Here is a 17959-nt window from a genome sequence, read left to right as displayed (position 1 = left end):
AGATGACTCGACATCGATGGGCAGTTTCAAGCTTTTAATCAATCAATCAAACGTGCATGTTTTTGGAATGTGGAAGGAAGGCTGGAGGAAGCGCAAACACTCACACAAGCACAACAAGAACATGCAAACTGCATTTCAGAAGACCAGTGACGAGGTGACCACCAAACTGTGGTGGTAACCACACCACCGCCACCGTGCTGGGAGTTTGGTCACTAAAGCAATTTGAAGATACTTGACGTCAAACAATTGAAGTACCTGGGGTTAAATGACACGTTTAGATTGTTTATCTTTTTATTGTTGAGCTGCAAATACTCACCCAGTGGTAAAACAAGCATTTGTTACCTAGGCCTTCATTAGGGACTGATTTGACCCAACTCTCACACCCCCGCACCCCAAGGTTGAATTTTCACGTGAATCAACAGAAGTTGGCTGTGGATACAGTCGTGTATTTTGGTATCAGCACAGTGTGAAACCAAAAGTATTGTTCCAACACTTTCACCGTGTCCCGTTACATTACTGACATCCCCATGACAACAAACTACAGAGATGCTTTCTGTACATACACAAATATGTCATCATCAGGTGGCCCTTGATTTGCTAAATGCCCTTTAGTCTTCAAGGTGAACGAGTTGGTAATCCACAGCTGAGACACTGACATAAACATCCATCCATCGATTTTCTGATCCGCTTTATCCTCACAAGGGTCGCGGGGGTGGGGGTGCTGGAGCCGATCCCAGCGGTCTTTGGGCAGTAGGCGGTTTGCCAGCCAATCGCAGGGCACACAGAGACAAACAACCATCCGCGCTCACACTCACACCTAGTGACAATTTGGAATGTTCAATTAGTCTACCATGCATGTTTTTGAAACGTGGGAGGAAACCGGAGTACCCGGAGAAAACCCATGCAGAAAACCCCCGCAGGCCCGGAGAGAAGATGCAAACTCCACCCAGGAAGGCCGGAGCCAGGATCGAACCCACGTTCCTCTGCACTGTGAGGTCGACGCGCTAACCAATGGACCAGCGAGCCGCCCTGACATAAACATGAAATGAAAATTCAGGAAAAGCTCAAAGGGCACAAATGGCTCGAAGCACTGACATTTATTATGCAGATCAGACATTGACTTAACAGCAAACATTAATAGTCTCTCAAAGTGAACAGGCGAGGGTGAATCATAAACTGGCAGCCGTCCTGACTGTAACCTCAGCTAAAATAATTGTTCTGTGCTTCATAAAACTCTGAAACCAACCGGCATTTTCTCATAATGTTAGTGTGTGTAAATGTTGACATGACACCACCGCTTGTTGTTGGGATGGTCACAACTCTGCAACCGTTTCAAAAGCACAAGGAATGTGAATGGAAATGTCAGCGTCTCCCTTTGGTGCATTTGGTCCAGTTAGGCGAATTGATGGCCACCACAGCGAAGTGATTGGCACTGAGGGTAAGTCCAACAGGACCCTACAGGACCAGGGAGGCTGCTATGGCACGACCAACCGCTTCAGCCAGCGACTAAAGGCAGCCAGTTGAAAGGATTACGACATGCGGGCACATACACGCACATTCCAAAGGCAGACAGCAATGACAGTATGGATAAAATGAACCCGTTGGCATCAAAAACGGAGTACTCGGCCAGTGAACCGCTAAAACTAAGGCTTTTCTTTTAAATTACAATTGTTGATTGATGCGCTAAGGATCTTTTCCAATTCTCTTTCTCCATCCATTTTTATAGTACGTGCTCTCATTCGGGTCGCAGCCTCTCCCGGCTGACTTTGTGTAGTCTGGGTTGGTCAGCCAATCACATGGGACATTTGAAGAAAAACAAAACAACTCTTCACACTCACATTCCCACCTATGGACAATCAGTGATTTCATGAACCTAACATGCTTGTTTTTGGAATGTGGGTGGAAGTCGGAATAGCCGAGAAAACCCACGCAAGCCCACATGGGAAGGCAGAAAGTCCAGATTTGAACCCCGAACCACAGAGGCAGACATGCTGACCATCACGCTCCTGTGCTATCTTTTGTCCAGTCACTCCTTTTACATAAAAATTACTCCCCCCGAAAAAAAATCTTTTACTATAAAACTTTCCTGCACATAAAATCTGGCTTTATAAACGTGCGCACTGAGCAAAGCAGCTCCCATTTATGCACTGCGGGTGCTCCGTCTACACAACAGTAGGAGGTATTTTTCTTATTCATAATCTGAAAAGCAAACGAGGTGTTGGTGTAGTTGTGCAAACGTATTTTTGAATTTTGGCAATTAAGTTGGACCATTGGCGACCTGTTCAAAACTCAATCACCGGTGAAACTTCAGCCAACATGAAGCAGAGATAGGCAGCAATCTGTGACCGTTAGAGCTTTAAAAACAGAATTTCAGGAGTGGACGATATGTTGAATGGGGAAGGAAGAACGCCTTAGTTTGTGTTTAGAGCAAAGGACCTGCTTCACACCGCCATGGCTTCTTTTGAGGACTTTGTTTTCATTCGAAACGCAAATGAAATGCTTGCAGGCATAAACTGGATGTGTGGATAGTGAATGAAATGTCGATTGGGATGAGGCAGGCGGAGTTCAATAAAACCCCCCAGAGTGGGGGCAGGCAGAAGTGAAACAGACTGAAGAGAGTCTGCACACGTTGTTTTGGCGCGTCTGCGTTTGGACTCGACCAGAACGATCACATACTGTGCTCACAGAGATCACAACAACATTTCAGACTTTAGAAAAAAAAACCCAAAATCTTTGTCAACCCCTTTAAGAAATGAACACGGTTATTTAAAAAAAAAAAAAAAAAATTTGTTAGGACATTAAGTTAAAATTCTAAAAAGAAGAAACACAAATGTTGTGTTGTTCCGGGTTGCCGCTCTTTGCAGTTATTTCCTTAACGGAGAAGCGTTAGCTGTCTTTCAGAGCGTGACATACGGTAGGCTGTTCATCGACGACAATATTCTTACTTTTGAGCCTAGCATAGGGCTCCCAAAAACACACTAGAATTCAAACGAAACCACCCGAATTGTGTAAAAGCAGGATCACCTCACTAACAAGCCATCCAGCATTCGAGCGAGGTTCGAGGGCTATAACGGAGCGAACGGAACGGAAAGTCCATCACCTGCAAAGGAGGCCAAAGACGGCGGGATGGATTGGACTCAGTCTTCCGCTTTGTACCACCTTCCCCTCTTGTATCTTGGCACAGTCCAGATAGCCTGGAAAAGGAACACCGCATTTCTCCGCTGTGTGATCCTTTCTTGAGGCGATGAGGGGAGCGACTCTAGGCGGGGCCTTCCTTCGGAGAACACGGGCTCTGGGACGAGGAGGTGGACGAAGATGAGGCCGAGTTCTTGAGGGAGCTCAAAGTTTTGCTGAACCAAGAATTCTTGGCTGCCTGGATCTCATTCATCAGGACTCCTCGCTGGTGTTCCAGCTCCTGCGTGACCACAAGAGCGCATACTTTTCACTACGTTGACAGGCGGTCAATATTCGGGTGAAGCCTGGAGAACCCACGGGGTCTCACATGGCCATATAAATTCTGAAATACTCTAAATATGCTACCCTTAAATCCCAAAGCGTCCAATTTGGCCCCAATCCTAAATTAGGATTAAAGCATTAAATATTTGAAGAAAAAAAAAACATATTTTGGTGTTCAGTGAACATATGGCAGTCATTGAAAGTATAATTTTCCAAAGAAGAAAAGGGTTCTTGGGTTGTCCAGGGTCAAAATGACATTTTCGGAATCATTTAGAATAACCCGCACAGTTCTTCACGCATCGGAATAACCCAATTTAAGTGGCAAAGCTCAGACATCGTGATGCAAAGAGACACACACCAGTCCTGCTTTTGACTTTCTACCTTCAAGGAAACACATTCATATCACTCAGCACAGGAATAAAGCAGTTGTCTTCCTGATCACTCCAAAAATGTGCCGCTGTGCTGCGCCAAGTTTACATTGTACCCAGTTGGTTTAGTATCGCCAAGGCTGTTTACCTCTGCTTGCCCATGTCCCGCAAGCTGCGCACCAGACACGCAGATTTAGAGAAACAAATATATTTGTCAGCGTTTGTATGCACCGAGACATTTTCGCCGTAGAGACAGAAAGGAACGTCATACCGCAGCAGTTTATATGACCGAGTATTCGGATTAGAAAAAAAGGTAACTCAGGGTAAGGCAACTTTGGGTTTTGAACAACCCGCACAGGATCATAATTGGGTTTTTGCACGTGTGTACATGGCCTTTGAAAACTCGAATGCTGCTAATATTCAGTTTTTAAAGACATATTGACGACAGGTTAACACAGTCATTGGTTCTCAATATCAGATCAGGGGGCGACAGGGCTTCACACGATTACAAGACACGCTGTTCAATTTGCATGTTAGTCTGGGATGCTCCCTCCCACATTTTGGCCATCCTCCCACGGCATCAAGTGAATAGCTCCGCTTCCGCCTTTCTACCGGACGTCAGCGCACTGTGTCACGTTTCCGTTCGCTTGCAGTTTTGCTTGACAACGTGAGGCGCAAAATGCAAATGTTGACTTGCAAATTACGATGCCAACACACTTATTTTGAGCCTGGAGTACAGTACACGGAAAACCTGCTATTTACAGGTAATGGAGATTAGGCCAGGCTGGCAGTAGAGAAGAAAATCCACCGGTACATGACAACTGCAGAAAATGGTTTGTAATTACCTATGGATGCCACATGATGGCGGCAAAGCGCCTTTTCCATACCCAGTAGCGGTGCAGTATTTGTTTCAGGGCTCCCCCACAGCCGCCATTGACGCTATGATGAACTGAGCCTCTGTGTCTTTTCATTTTCACTTAGATAGTTTACAGTCTTGTCAGTCGGTAACGGAAGCCAAGCGAGGTCGGCAGAGCGGCAGAATAAGGATTTAAAAACTGTTTAAAAAAAAAAAAAGAAAGCGTCTTTATTGAATCTAACGAAGAACTTGACACTTTTTACTACAGTAGGAGCAGAGGATGGCCAGCTTTTGCTTGTAATCCGCCTGATGTTGCTACGCCACAGCCGCCCATGCCCGGGTGGATAAATGGCGCCGTTTCATAAAAGAAAAGCACCGAGCACCATGGATTAGTTGATCTTGAATTCTCTTGCAGCCGCTCGATTCCCCACGATCCACCGTGAAACTGATAGCTTGCGGTTTCAACTCTGCTTCACAAGCGTGTATCTCTTTTCGGGATGTTGTTTTGCACAATGCACGTATTGGCAACTCCTGGGGGGCGTACTTTTAGCGTCCTCTTTCACGTCCACCCTTCCCACCTTAACAGCCGCATGCTGTCCTCAGTTAATTCCGCCTTTCCTCTTACTAGCAACATGTCAGCACAACATCAGTCAGTCAAGCGGACCCCTTCATCCAAGTCATAGCAATCACCGATTTTTGAACTCGGTGCATACACAAGGCGACTCGCATTATTAGGCACACCGTCCATTTTGGAGAAAATGTAAGACTTTTGTGTGCCGGAAAACACGGTAACTGGATAATAATTGCTTATATGTGAATGCTGGGACACATAAAATAGATTACGTTTGTCGTTGCCCTGACGTGTTGATGCTGCTCACCTGAATGCGACACTTGGCCTCCACCAGCTGCAGTTTGGTCTGTGCCAGTTCCAGTTCCATCTGCCTGAGCTGCTCCTTCAGTCCGTCCTTCTCCTCGTCCAACGGTTCGGAGCTTGCGTTGTCACCGCCCGGAGACGACACTTGCAGGCACCCAAGGGTGCTGAAAAGATCTCGACAGTGCTCGCAACCGCTGACTTTACTCTGTACAGAAACCCGCGCACACACAGGTGAGAGGGGAACTAAATATTGCCGGATGATAGGTTCTTGTGGGAAAGTATCTGGAATGTAAAATCCCTCTAACAAATGATCGTTTTTCACATTGACTTGATTTGCCCTGCTGACAGTTTTCCCATATTTAATCAGGACTTTTATAAAAGGAGTCAATGTTTTGGTAAGGATGTTTGTGTTGTGTTACACGCTGACACCATAAACCATGACAAAAAGGAAACTTGATGAAAAATACATCTTTAAATTGCGGCTCTATCAGGAAAACAACAACTAACTTGCATTTGGTGCCCTGTGAATGAAAAGAATCTCACCCTGACAATGTCCAGCTCCTCTTTTGCTGCTGCCTGCTGCTTTTCCAGCCTGGTGCTGAGCTGGGAACAGATCTGACACACAGACCAACATGTTTAGATAACAGATGAGACTCGATGCGTTGAAACGCCGTACGGTGACGACGCAACGACTGTCTGAGTCAAACGTGTCCAGAAAGTGACTTAAGCGATCCAAGGTTTTAGCTGGAGAACAAAACAATTTCGGACCTGCTTGTACTCCGCTATGATGGCTGTGGTTTTCTTGATCTCCACCTCGGCTTTTTCCAGCTCCCTCCGGAAAACTTCCTTCAGCTGATAGTGACAACAATAGAGGAGATAAAAATCATAGACAGAAATATAATCGCAGAAAATAATGCTCTGTTGAAATGACAGATGGGAGAAGAAAATACTGTGAATAACAATGGATCTTTACTTCTCAATAACGGTCCCACCTAGAGTAGAATTTCATCATTGTCTCTGTAGACATAAACGGTGGAAGATTTACGAGCCAAAGTATCAAGCACGCCAGCATAATCTAATTGGCCTCGAATAAACTGCATTCAAAGTTCTTCATACCGATGACACTGTTCAGTTTTTCGCTTTGACCTTTGCTCACCTAATTGATCTCAATGAGATAAACAAAAGAAACACCTCACTGCGCGGTGCAGTGAATTACCTTCAAAATGACCTTTACCGTCATTCTTGTTTGTGGCTTGGAAAGAAAGTCAGCGGAAGTGAATTTTGAGTTGACTAATCCTTTTCATAAGAATCCAAACACAAGAACATTCAAGTGACTTTCAGTCGAAAGATTGTACACCACAGGAAGGCAGATACAAGCTTCACAAAAATGTCCTAAAAAGTATATGTATATAATGACGGTCACAATATGTTGTTGGCACAGAGAACCAGCTATACCTCCACATTATCTGGAGAAAATAAATAATTTTGCACCAAAGTAAAACTGGATACTGTAATTTCACATAACGATCTCTCACCAACTCACCAGCGATTTTGCTTCTTTGCGATGCAGTGTACAGCCAATGGCTGTCGGCCATGCAAAAAAAATAGGAGACCATCCTTGTTTCTTGAGTTTCCTCTTCATTTTCAATGCCTAGCCCAACTAAAGATACATTTGCTTGGCCTACTATAGTAATGACAACGGAAATAATTCCCCAGAGTTGAATTCCAGAGCTTGTTGAGACGTTTTCGGAAGGTTTTCTGGATAACAAATCAAAGTTCTTGGTTGAATAGAGACGGTATTTCAAAAACGGCACTTTTAGGGGTTCCATGTTTACCTCTTTAAGTGGCGCCAGACATTAAAATGAAATCGAAGAAAACATGGCGGTCTCACCCTATTTTCCATGGCTGTAAAAATCATAACAGATGGGCCACACAGACAGAATGTCAGAGGAAACAGAAAACCGCGACCAAATTATGAGCGTTAGCACTATCCATGACACTTTGTGTTCAAAGCAATTGTCACTGTCTCAGAGGCTGACACAAACTTGCCACTCATACAGAATCCGATAATTATCTAAATGTGCAAAATCTCAACAGATGTGTGAACGTCCACGGTGGACATGGCAAAGCCCATCTTTGGGGAGCTCCGCCTGAAAGCGGATGAATGCTGGCGATACTGCACTTCCTCTGATGTGCTCGTTGTGCAGAAAGGCAGAGTGGGAGGGGGCCGTTACCTGAGCAGTCTCCTCCTCCTGTTGTCTCTTCTCCTCCTCCGTCTCCACCAGACGCTGCTTCGTGCTGAGCAACTCTTTGTTCAGAACATCGGCCTTGTCTTCTGCCTGAATTCACACAAACGTACAGCCAAGGTGTACTACGCGACAGATGTGCATCTTATTCTGCCACATTACACAGCCACCTTGTCGTAGCCAAAATTGAGGGATGTTAAATAGTACTCAGATGTTGTGAGTCGGTTATGGATGGGAATAGAAAACCTGTTCTCTTTGAGAACCGGTTCCCAGAGATCTAATTCCTTGGAGTTTGGCGTTTTTGGAAAAGATTCCCTTATCGATTCCAGTCAGGATGAATGACGTCGCCGCTCATATTGTGCTAAGCACCATCCGCGGTGACGCTATTTACTAGCGTGGCGACCAAGACGCATGGCGGTTATGCTCGAAAGATGGGTTACATTTTGCAACAAAGGATAACAAGAGGGAACCTTGAAATATTTGCAAAGTCGATATTTCGTCGACTTTGACCCAAAGGCATTTGAACACACAGCATGAGATAACTTAATGAAGGTCACACTTTTGATCTGCCTCAGAGCGCTCAACTCATCGGCAGTGACAACCTAACCATGCCTCTCGTGAAAATACTTCAGATAACTGTGTTACTGTCATTTCAACCTTATTGTAGCACCTGCTGCGTGGCGCGAAACAAGAGTCTGACCGGCTCAGTGGTTGGAAGTATTCGCTCCACTTTGGTGCCGGCTTCTCTGTTCACGAGTGACAAAAGAATGCAACGGCGGATCAACGGGTGGATCGGTACAGTGTCTGCAGGGATGCATATCCATTGTTGTGAAGATGGAGCTTAGTAGATTTTACATTTCTTTCCTCACCTATGTTCGCAAAAGAACAAGAAATGCTTTTCATCCGCTTAGTGCCTGTGCTCTCCCTTAGAGATTGGGTGAGAAGCTCGGTCATCCGGGAGGGGCTCAGAGTAGAGCTGCTGCATCTCCACTCTGAGAGGAATTGGATGAGGTGGCTCAGGCATCTGATAGGAAGCGTCCCGGACGCCTCCTTTGTGAGCCGTTCCGCGCGCATCCCATAGGGAGGAGGCAGCGGAGACGTGAGGACATGCCGGAGGGACAAACTCTCCCAGCTCGCCTGGGAAAGTTTCAGGACCCTCCCCAAAAGAGTTGGAGGAAGTGGCTGGGGAGAGGAAGGTCTGGACTTTCCTGCTAAAGCTGCTACTCAACCAAGGATAAGCGCAAGTAAATGGATTTCTATATGATCAAATTGGAACGCTTCTTGTGGAAGAGGACGTCTTCGAATTCTAATTACCTGGTCAAGGTCATTCCTGAGGGCAATCTTACTGGTGACCAATTCGTGGGCCAAGTCGTCATTCTCCTGTTCGAGCCGCATACTGGCCTCTTGGAGACGGCGGTTCTCCCTCTGTAAACACAAACACATACTCAATGAGCCATAAACAGATGAGAAGGGGCCTCTTGTAATGTTGACAAGAAACATGTCATATTCCCCAATTTCCTTCTTTTACATGCCTTTCGCTCATTGCCATTTTTTAAAAGACATCCTCCTCAAGTAAAATTCATATGAAAATAGCGTGACTATTGTAGTAGCCCCTCAATGGAATCTCATGACTGCCTTAAAAAGTCTTTCACATGACGCCGTTGATTTAATAATGACACAGCCACGTGATACGGAAAACTTTTAGACAACAGCAATCCTTTTGCCTCCAGTTTAGAACTAAGATCTGAACATTCAAAGTGCACGTATGTATGAATACCGAGCTTGGATGAGGTACATTCCTTGCATACTTTTATCTAATGAGACCATCGCTTTGTGGAAGAAGGAGCGGTAGTTTGAATGTCACTCTTGTTATCCAATTTGGTACTGTACTTCCTGCCAGTAACAAGTTTAATTAGAATAATTACAGTGAGGTCCTGTTGGTAGATTCTACTGCTGAAAATGCCAATGCATGACGTTTTTATCTCTTCAAATCCCTTGCGATGTTTACACTTCCTCTGACCTTGGGGAAATCGACACGATAGCCTCAAATCACATTGATGTCCCCAAGTTACATGATAGTTTGTGTTATCTTTTCACAATAAATCCTTAGAGGGAGCAGAAAGATCTTACCACGCTCTGCAATCCAGAGTCTTGCTATCAAGGCGGCAGCACCACAAACTAAACTTCAACACACGATCCACATGATAGGCGTTTCCGTTCTCTCGCCAGCAACTTCAAGCCTCTCCCTCTCCCTCCCTACTCCAACTTTTGTCACTCTTATGAAGCAAGTTAAGCGAAATAAAATGACACGACGCAACAACAAGACGAAAAATGACAGTTACTAAACCACAGAACAATGGTAGCAAGGTATGCCCCCTCAAAAAGTGCTGTCGTCACCAAAAAGGAACTTACTTCTTGGCCCTATACAGCCTCTCGATTGATGGAAGAGGAAACGACTGTAGCTCAGCTTCTTATCAAAAGTAAACGTTTCCTTCCTTCTTTTCAAAAGCAGCAACTTATAGTTTCGACTGCCACTCGGTTATGTGCGCCGCTCATGTATTCAACAATTCTCTATGGATTCATACAGTGCAAGAAGTACAAAAGAAAGCGAAGGTTTTTGGCGTCGTTACATTATGACTTTTGATTAGATTTTATCTGAGCAAGCACATTCTACTTGAACAGAAAATAGCGGCATGAGAACATAACTAAGTTACTTTCACCAAATGTCGCAATGAATTGAATTGGCGCTTAAAATGACTGATTTGGAAGAAACCAAACAATAAAACTGTCCCGTAAAGCTGAACAAGTGAGACCAAGTGCCACAGCAGTTTCAGTGTCTGAATCTTCAAAAACCGTTTTAAGGGCAGCGAATCTCTGACAGAACCAAGAATAGATATGAGAGATGTTTAACAGTGATAGAAGTCACATTTCGAGTATGAATAATGCAAAATAGAAAGCAGGACACGAGGAAGGCGCATCCACAGAATTCTAAACTCAGCAAGGATGCTAAATATAACTTCAACACTTGAAAAGTAACGGTAGAGAAGCTTGTGAGAACAAAGTCCAGACAGCGTTTCAAGACAAGAAACAGCAACATATTCAACGTATCCGCTATACATCATCAAATTTGATTTGCACAGCACATTTCACATGGCGATCATAAAACTTAATGTGCTTTAAGATCAAACATTTCAGTGTAAAAAAGCAAGATGACGATACATTTAAAAAGCAGATCAGCACCTTTTGCTGATTTTGAATGTGTGTTGAAATATAAGATACACTGAGCCGAAAGGTGTGTGTGTGTGTGTGTGTGTGTGTGTGTGTGTGTGTGCGTGTGTGCGTGTGTGTGTGTGTGTGTGTGTGTGTGTGTGTGTGTGTGTGGGTGGGTGTGCGTGTTTGTACCTGGTATCGGTCAATGGGGTCCTCTTGTTGGAGCTGGCTCTCTCTCAGCGTCTGATATTCTTTCTCAAATTTCTTAAGCTTCTTGGTTGGAACCTAAAAACACACAACGCACAATTAAAACACTGTGCACACTCAAGAGTCAGCGCTTTGTGAGACAAAGCAGGGGTTATTTAATTTGGAAGCGAATGGTCAAACGCTACAAGTTCATTCATATTGTGTACACCAATATCGGTCAGTCAATGCTTGACCTTTGATGAACGATAGGTCAACTGCACCATACTGCAAAAGTGCAAACCTCTCAGTGTTGTGTAAAATGTGAACAAATAAAAGCAGACTACAAAAATGTGCAAATCCCTTTTCAACCTCTACAATACAACCGCAGACACTACAAAGACAATATATTGGTGTTCAAATTGATCAATGTTATTGTTATTACTATTATTATTGTCATTTTTGCAAATGTTTACTCATTTTGAATTTGTTTCCTGGAACACCTTCGGAAAAACCTGGGACAAGAGCTCGGTTTAGCACTGCGTTGAATGATCTTGCCTTTTAACAGCAGTCAATAAGCGTTAAATGGCAAGGTCAAGCAACCGGAGGACACGAAATGTTGAAGCTTTGTCGGAGGAATTCTTTCCCATTCTCGCTTGGTGTACAATGTCAGTTGCTCTGCAGTCCGGGGTCTCCTTTGTCAGATTTTGTGCTTCATCATGCGGCACACATTTTCAATGGCAGACAGGTCTGAATTGCTGGCAGGCCATTCTAAGGCCATTCTCGTAACCGCACTCTTATACGACAAAGCCACACTGTAACATTTGCAGAATGCGGCTTGGCATTGTCTTGCTGGAATAAACAGTGACATCACTGTAAAAGGCAACTTATTTTGGCTTAATATACCTTTCAGCGTGTTTTCACAGGTGTACAAGTTACCTGTGTCGCGGGCATTAACACACAGATGTAGTTTATTTATTTATTTATGTATTTATTTATTTTTTACTTTGCACTGAAAACAATCCAGTTATTTCTTCTGGTGTTTGGCCCTGAGGACACAACATCCTTGATTTCCAAAACAATTTGAAATGTGGGCTCGTCAGACCACAGCACTCTTTTTTGCTTTGGTCCAGCCCAACTCAGATGAGATCGGGGAAAGAGAAGCCGGTGGCATTTTTGGGTGTTCTTGATTTGTGACTTTCACTTTTCTTTTATGAAGCATTCTGAAACCAAGTGGCAATAATCTTTACACAAGGATGCCAGTTTTTAATGCAGTGCCACCTGGTGGGCTCAAAGGTAACGGGCATTCAATGTTGGTTTTCGGCTTAGCCATTTACGTGCAGGAATTTCTGCAGATTCTCAGAATTTAAAAAAAAGATATTAAGGATAACTGATGTTGAAATCCCTAAAGTCCTTGCAATTGTAAATTGAAAAATATTGTTCTTATATTGTCGGGCTATTTGCTCATGCAGATATTTACAAAGTGGTCAACCTTGCCCCATCCTTGCTTGTGATCAACGGAGCCTTTCAGGGGTGCTCTCTTTTCTCTCAAATCATGACACTCACCTGGTTCCAATTAACCTGTTCAACTGTGGAATGTTCCAAACAGGCGTTTGATGAGCATTCCTCAACTTTGCTCGTCTTTTGTTGCATAGTAGCTTTTTTAGAAGATGTTTCCAGTGATAATATTTGGAAAAATCCCCAATAATCCATCACTTTGATGATTCAAGATCTTCGGAGTGTATCCAAGTGAATGTAGGTCAAAAAGAAAGCACTTGCTAATCATTGTATTCTGCTTTTATTAATGTTTTACCTAAGATCCCAACTTCATTGGAATCGGGTTTGTTAATGAACATGATAACAGTTGATAATGTGAATTTAACAGCAATAAATAGTATTGGAACAGAATCTTCAGTCTGCAACCAGTAATAAGAAACGTGTCAATCCTTGATGCCAATAAAAACAAATAATATTCTGAAACAAACTAACAGTCACCCCGAACAGTGGCTGTTGCTTCTGACAACGTTGTGGTATTGTGGTTCGTGTTGCGCAGCGTCTAGTTTTCACACCGTTGCAAAATCAACGGAAACCATTCAGGATAATGTGAGAATAAAGCATGCATATAATAGTCAAGTTCCAGACAAGATTATTTCATATATGACTGTGCGTTTTTGCTAGCCATTCGCATTTGAAACTTTTTGACCATTTTTGTGCTGAAGACACAAGCCACTACCTTCCTTTGTCAGTACCAAACTCGACGAAGAAATTCCCCCAGTGTTCAGTTAAGATACAGAGTATGGTGACCTAAAAAGCAGAATTTTGCCTTCAAATGGATTCCAAATTATGATCATCCCTAAAATAATGAAAACAAATGATGCAAATGATTCATTAATGAGCGGTTTTAAGTAAATCAGCTGAAAGAAAAAGATGCGATGACACTCAAGACTCACGATATCGAGCTGTTTCTGTGCGTGTCTGTTCCAAGTGGGCGGTAATTTGATCTCCCCTGTGTGGAAACAACATCGCCATAGTGCCAACTGTTACATTTGGGGATTGTGGTCATGTGTTCTTCCTCTGTGATGCAGAGTTGTCTTGTTTGTGTGATAGAGCCCAACAACATAGCAAGGAGACACTGAGTCGAACCTCCAAAAACAGTCTCGCTTCGAACCAGCTTGGATGTTGCTGTGCTAAGTCTGCACGTTGCGCCCAGAGACCACAATTTCTGACGACGACGACAAACAGACAACAAAGTAAGACCAAATTCTAAGCCCAACTGTTTCCCATGTCCTGAACTGTGGATTGGCCCGTTATCCTTTGAAGGTAACTAACGTATTGGCCCGAATATTAGACGGTATTTTTTGCATTGAAATAAGACTGAAAAAGTGAAGGTCGTCTTATATTCGGGGTCTAGACATTATACCCATTCGCGACGCTTGATGGCGCCAGATATCATTGAAGCGAATTCTGAACTTGACTCCCCAGGCCAAAGCAAACCCTGTCAGGAAGAATAAAAATAAAAATAGCAGTAGCACGAAGAAAAAAAAAATAAAAAATAGCAGTAAGAAAGAAAAGAAAATAATAGAACCGGTAACAGAAAATGGAGAAACGTAGCGACAATCTGGAGAAAAGTGGGACAAAGATCGGCCAGGTTAACCGGCAGCTGAGGAGAAGTTATGGTGTAAACTTCAAGATGCTTTTTCTCTCAAATATATTGTTATAATCATTTGTTTCAGATGTACTGTCATTATTTTCTGTATAAAAATTAATTTGGTGTTTAAAAAGTCTTTTCAAACTTGGGTCTTGAAAAAGAGGATAATCAGAGCCATCTTATATTCGGGCCAATACGGTATGAAGACATGAATATCCACTTTCTAATCCGTTTATCCTCACAAGGGCGGCGGGCAAGTTTGGAGCCTATTCCAGCTGTCCTCGGGCAGTAGGCGGGGGACACGCTGAACCGGTTCCCAGCCAAACACAGGGCACACACAGATGAACAACCATCCACGCTCACACTCACACCAAGGGACAATTTAGAGTGTTTCATTAACCTGCCAGGCATGTTTTTGGAATGTGGGCAGGAACAGGACTACCTGGAGAAAACCCACGCAGGCACAGCGAACCTGCAAACTCCATACAGGAAGGCCGGACACTTTGTGAACCTTATGAGACTAAAAAGCAGCGTTGTATGTGCAGGTTGGCTAGAAATATTGACCATAGGAACACAATGAGGACAGATTAACACTGTTACCCTGTCTGTTGATGAAACTAACACATGTAAGAAAGTAAATCACATATCGAGCCTCTTGAGTTCCTAGAAATAAGCTTCAGTCAGGAAATTAAAAATATAAGTTCATTTGGCAAATTGGAACACAGAGCAAAGGTATTAAGGCAATGCATCCCTTTCTTGGGATTCTGGTTTATGGTTGACTTCAAACCTCAAGTTTCACAAAATTGCATTATGATTGAAGCAGCTATTACACAAGCATTTGACAAGGCCATCCCAAGGCTTTCGAAGACAGCCGCTCCGCCCCACTTTCAGTACAGTACTAAATACCTTCAACATTTTAACAGATCACCCAGCAATTACAGCCACATTTCCCAAGCTGCTCATAAAAAAGGAGAAAAGACTCAAACATAGCACTTTTCACCTGTGCACAAGTTATTGTAAGACCGAGACGAAGACGCACCCACAAGGCAACAATGTGCTTGGGGGGCAAATGCGTAATTGGCTTGATTAAAAAAATCAACATCGGAATACTTAAGGCCCCCTTCATCCGCATATTTATGGCCGTTGCAAAAATGACAACTATCACTCAACTCCATGATGCCATCTGCGCCAATCATCGAGACAAAACAAGAAAGCGACATCCGTTGCCAGGATTGCTCAAAACAAAAGTGAAGTTGCCGCAACACAATGTCATTACGGAGCAGCCCCAGATTGATGCTGTGGAGAACCCTTTTGAGTGAATCACGTTTCAAACTGGCCCTTCCCAGGTTCAGCATCTGCTGCTCTTAAACCTACCAGCTATCATCTTAAACAAAATTAAAAAAAAAAGATGGTAACAAACTTCTTGTTTCCCTTAAAGAAGAGCATCTACTCTTTCTTTTGGTGGGTTCAGTGCTTAGAATAAACTGTCACAGAACACGATAATCTGCGCATCTTGAAAGATCAGTCAAAAAGCACAAAAACGGCTTCCAATCCAGGAGACTCGAATGAGTTCATCAAGCATACCCTTGACTTTTTGACTGTTTCTCACTTAAAATGTGTCACCAGGTGAAAATGCTGCACACCGTGGGAGGTCCCAGTTGAGAGGCAGGATGAAGACAGAACACGAGGTCACTCAAAGGGCTGACAAACACGCCCCTTTTTCCCCCTTTATGCTGCCTGGTTTGTTGGGGTTCCAAGCTTGCTAAATGGATACCATATCCCATAGGATATGTAAGGCATCAATTGAGCAAATGTGGAGTTGATTCTTCATTTTAACATTTGATGATCGATTTCTAGAAATGACACAAATGACACACAGGAGAATGTTTTCTTACGCTGTTGCTTTGTTGCTGCAGCCACGTGCAAACAATTAAAGGGGGGCTTGTTCTCCTTCATTGTTGTTGTTAAGGTGTCTTTCTGACTGATTCATTGTAGTGTGTTTTTCATAGTTTCTCATGACTACTGAAGCGGTGCAACTTTGAAGTGGGGGAAACAGACCGCCCAAAAAGCAAAGCAAGCGGAGCCGAGTACAGCCATTAAATAGAAAAGTCACAATGAAGATTGTCGTTTGCAAACTTTTGGTGGAATAAACTACAGCACCTTTACACATCAATATAATTAGGTCTGCATAGGATGACTGTTCTAGCCATGTGGAAGTGTCATTACTAATTTGTATAGATGACACCCTAAAAACAGAAATTAAAAAAAAGATGCAGTCCAGATGCAGTCAATCCAATCATCAACAAAACACACTACAAAGCATGACCAAGCAAATGAAAAAGCAACCACTGGGGAAAAAAGAAATCTACTTTTAGGAGAATCTGCATGGTCGGTTTCAATGGACATTGTCCCAAAACGAGTTTATTTAATATGAATGTATGTCATGGATATAATGTGATGGTGTATAACTGCACCTGCCTTCTGAGAACTGTAAGCAAAATATTAACAAGTCAGTAGTGAAATACACATACGCACACACGCACGCGCGCACACACACACACACAATCGCGCACGAACGCACGGCTGCACTTTCTTCAAAGCTAGCATTATCAAATACTGTATGGGATCGTATAATGTTTCAGTGTTTGTAGCCAATAACTATGAAGCGTATGGAGAGATTGTTTGAATATTTTCCAATGTGTTAAAATTCCAGATAGATCCATACTCCCCCCACCCCTTCAATTGCACGATGGTTGCTGTATGACTCCTCATTAAAAAAAATGATGCTGATGCCAACATTTTCTTCCTTGAAGTCAGGTCAAGCTTTATTGTCAAATATGGTCTGTGTGCAACATACAGCACAAATGAAGTTACTTTCCTCTCTCAACCACAGTGCAAACATGCGGTGCATTGAAACACACACAGCTAAAAATAAGGGCAGCAAACTGAACTGCATAAAAATAAATAAATAAATAAATATATCATAATAAACACATAAAAACAATAAATAGCAAACAACAGACAACCAAGGGCACTTGTGATTATTGCGGGTTAAAGATTTGGTAGTGAATTGTTTTAAGTGCAATAATCGGATGTCAGATGCTGAAGGAGGGTCCTTACCATCAAGTAGTCGCAAGCAACATACTGTATATGGAGGGCTACTATGGACAATCGTAATGTGATTAAAGTTGTGGTGCTGCAGGAGATGGTACCAGGCCCACCTTGAGATTTTATGACCTGAATAGTAGCACTTGAAAATGGAGCTGTTGCCCAGGTTGAGATCACATGCTGCAGCTCGAGTGGCGAACTGGGTATAATCTTGCTAAGCGTGTGTGCGTGCTTGCATGCGTGTGCGTATGATGATGAGGCCTCGGCCCCTCGGCAGCCCAGAAGACTTTGAAAATTGAAATAAGGACAAAGGCAAGTGGACATCCCAGGAAAAACTAGGCCATGGAATTCAATTAGCCACGTGAGGCAAACAAACCCGCTCCCCCTAACACACATACGCACACACAAGGTCTCCATTGATTCCAAATTCATATGTAACACAATGAATCAAACCTCACTTTGGAGCAGAGCTGAGTGACAAAGCTTTTTCACCCTAAACAATCATCACCC

At 43.3% G+C, this 17959-nt stretch overlaps 1 protein-coding gene across 3 annotated transcripts in view; it reads right to left on the bottom strand.

Moving 5' to 3' along the window:
• Window positions 1-2100: 2100 nt before the first annotated feature.
• rabgap1l (RAB GTPase activating protein 1-like) overlaps window positions 2101-17959 on the bottom strand; it is a 118026-nt gene continuing 102167 nt past the window's right edge. For 2 of the 3 annotated variants that reach the window (XM_052073903.1, XM_052073905.1), the window contains 7 exons: window positions 11203-11295; window positions 9115-9225; window positions 7789-7893; window positions 6323-6406; window positions 6098-6169; window positions 5559-5759; window positions 2101-3415 (listed from right to left, as the gene is read on the bottom strand). In XM_052073903.1, the coding sequence (XP_051929863.1) occupies window positions 3260-3415; window positions 5559-5759; window positions 6098-6169; window positions 6323-6406; window positions 7789-7893; window positions 9115-9225; window positions 11203-11295 (822 nt within the window). In that variant the 3' untranslated portion in view covers window positions 2101-3259. The remainder of the gene's footprint in view (window positions 3416-5558; window positions 5760-6097; window positions 6170-6322; window positions 6407-7788; window positions 7894-9114; window positions 9226-11202; window positions 11296-17959) is intronic. The other variant, XM_052073904.1, reaches the window with a different exon arrangement.

The sequence above is a fragment of the Hippocampus zosterae genome, chromosome 8 (genome assembly GCF_025434085.1).
Source record: "Hippocampus zosterae strain Florida chromosome 8, ASM2543408v3, whole genome shotgun sequence".
Taxonomy (NCBI): domain Eukaryota; kingdom Metazoa; phylum Chordata; class Actinopteri; order Syngnathiformes; family Syngnathidae; genus Hippocampus; species Hippocampus zosterae.
Note: the sequence above shows the minus strand (reverse complement) of the source record. Positions and strands in the feature narration are given on the sequence as shown.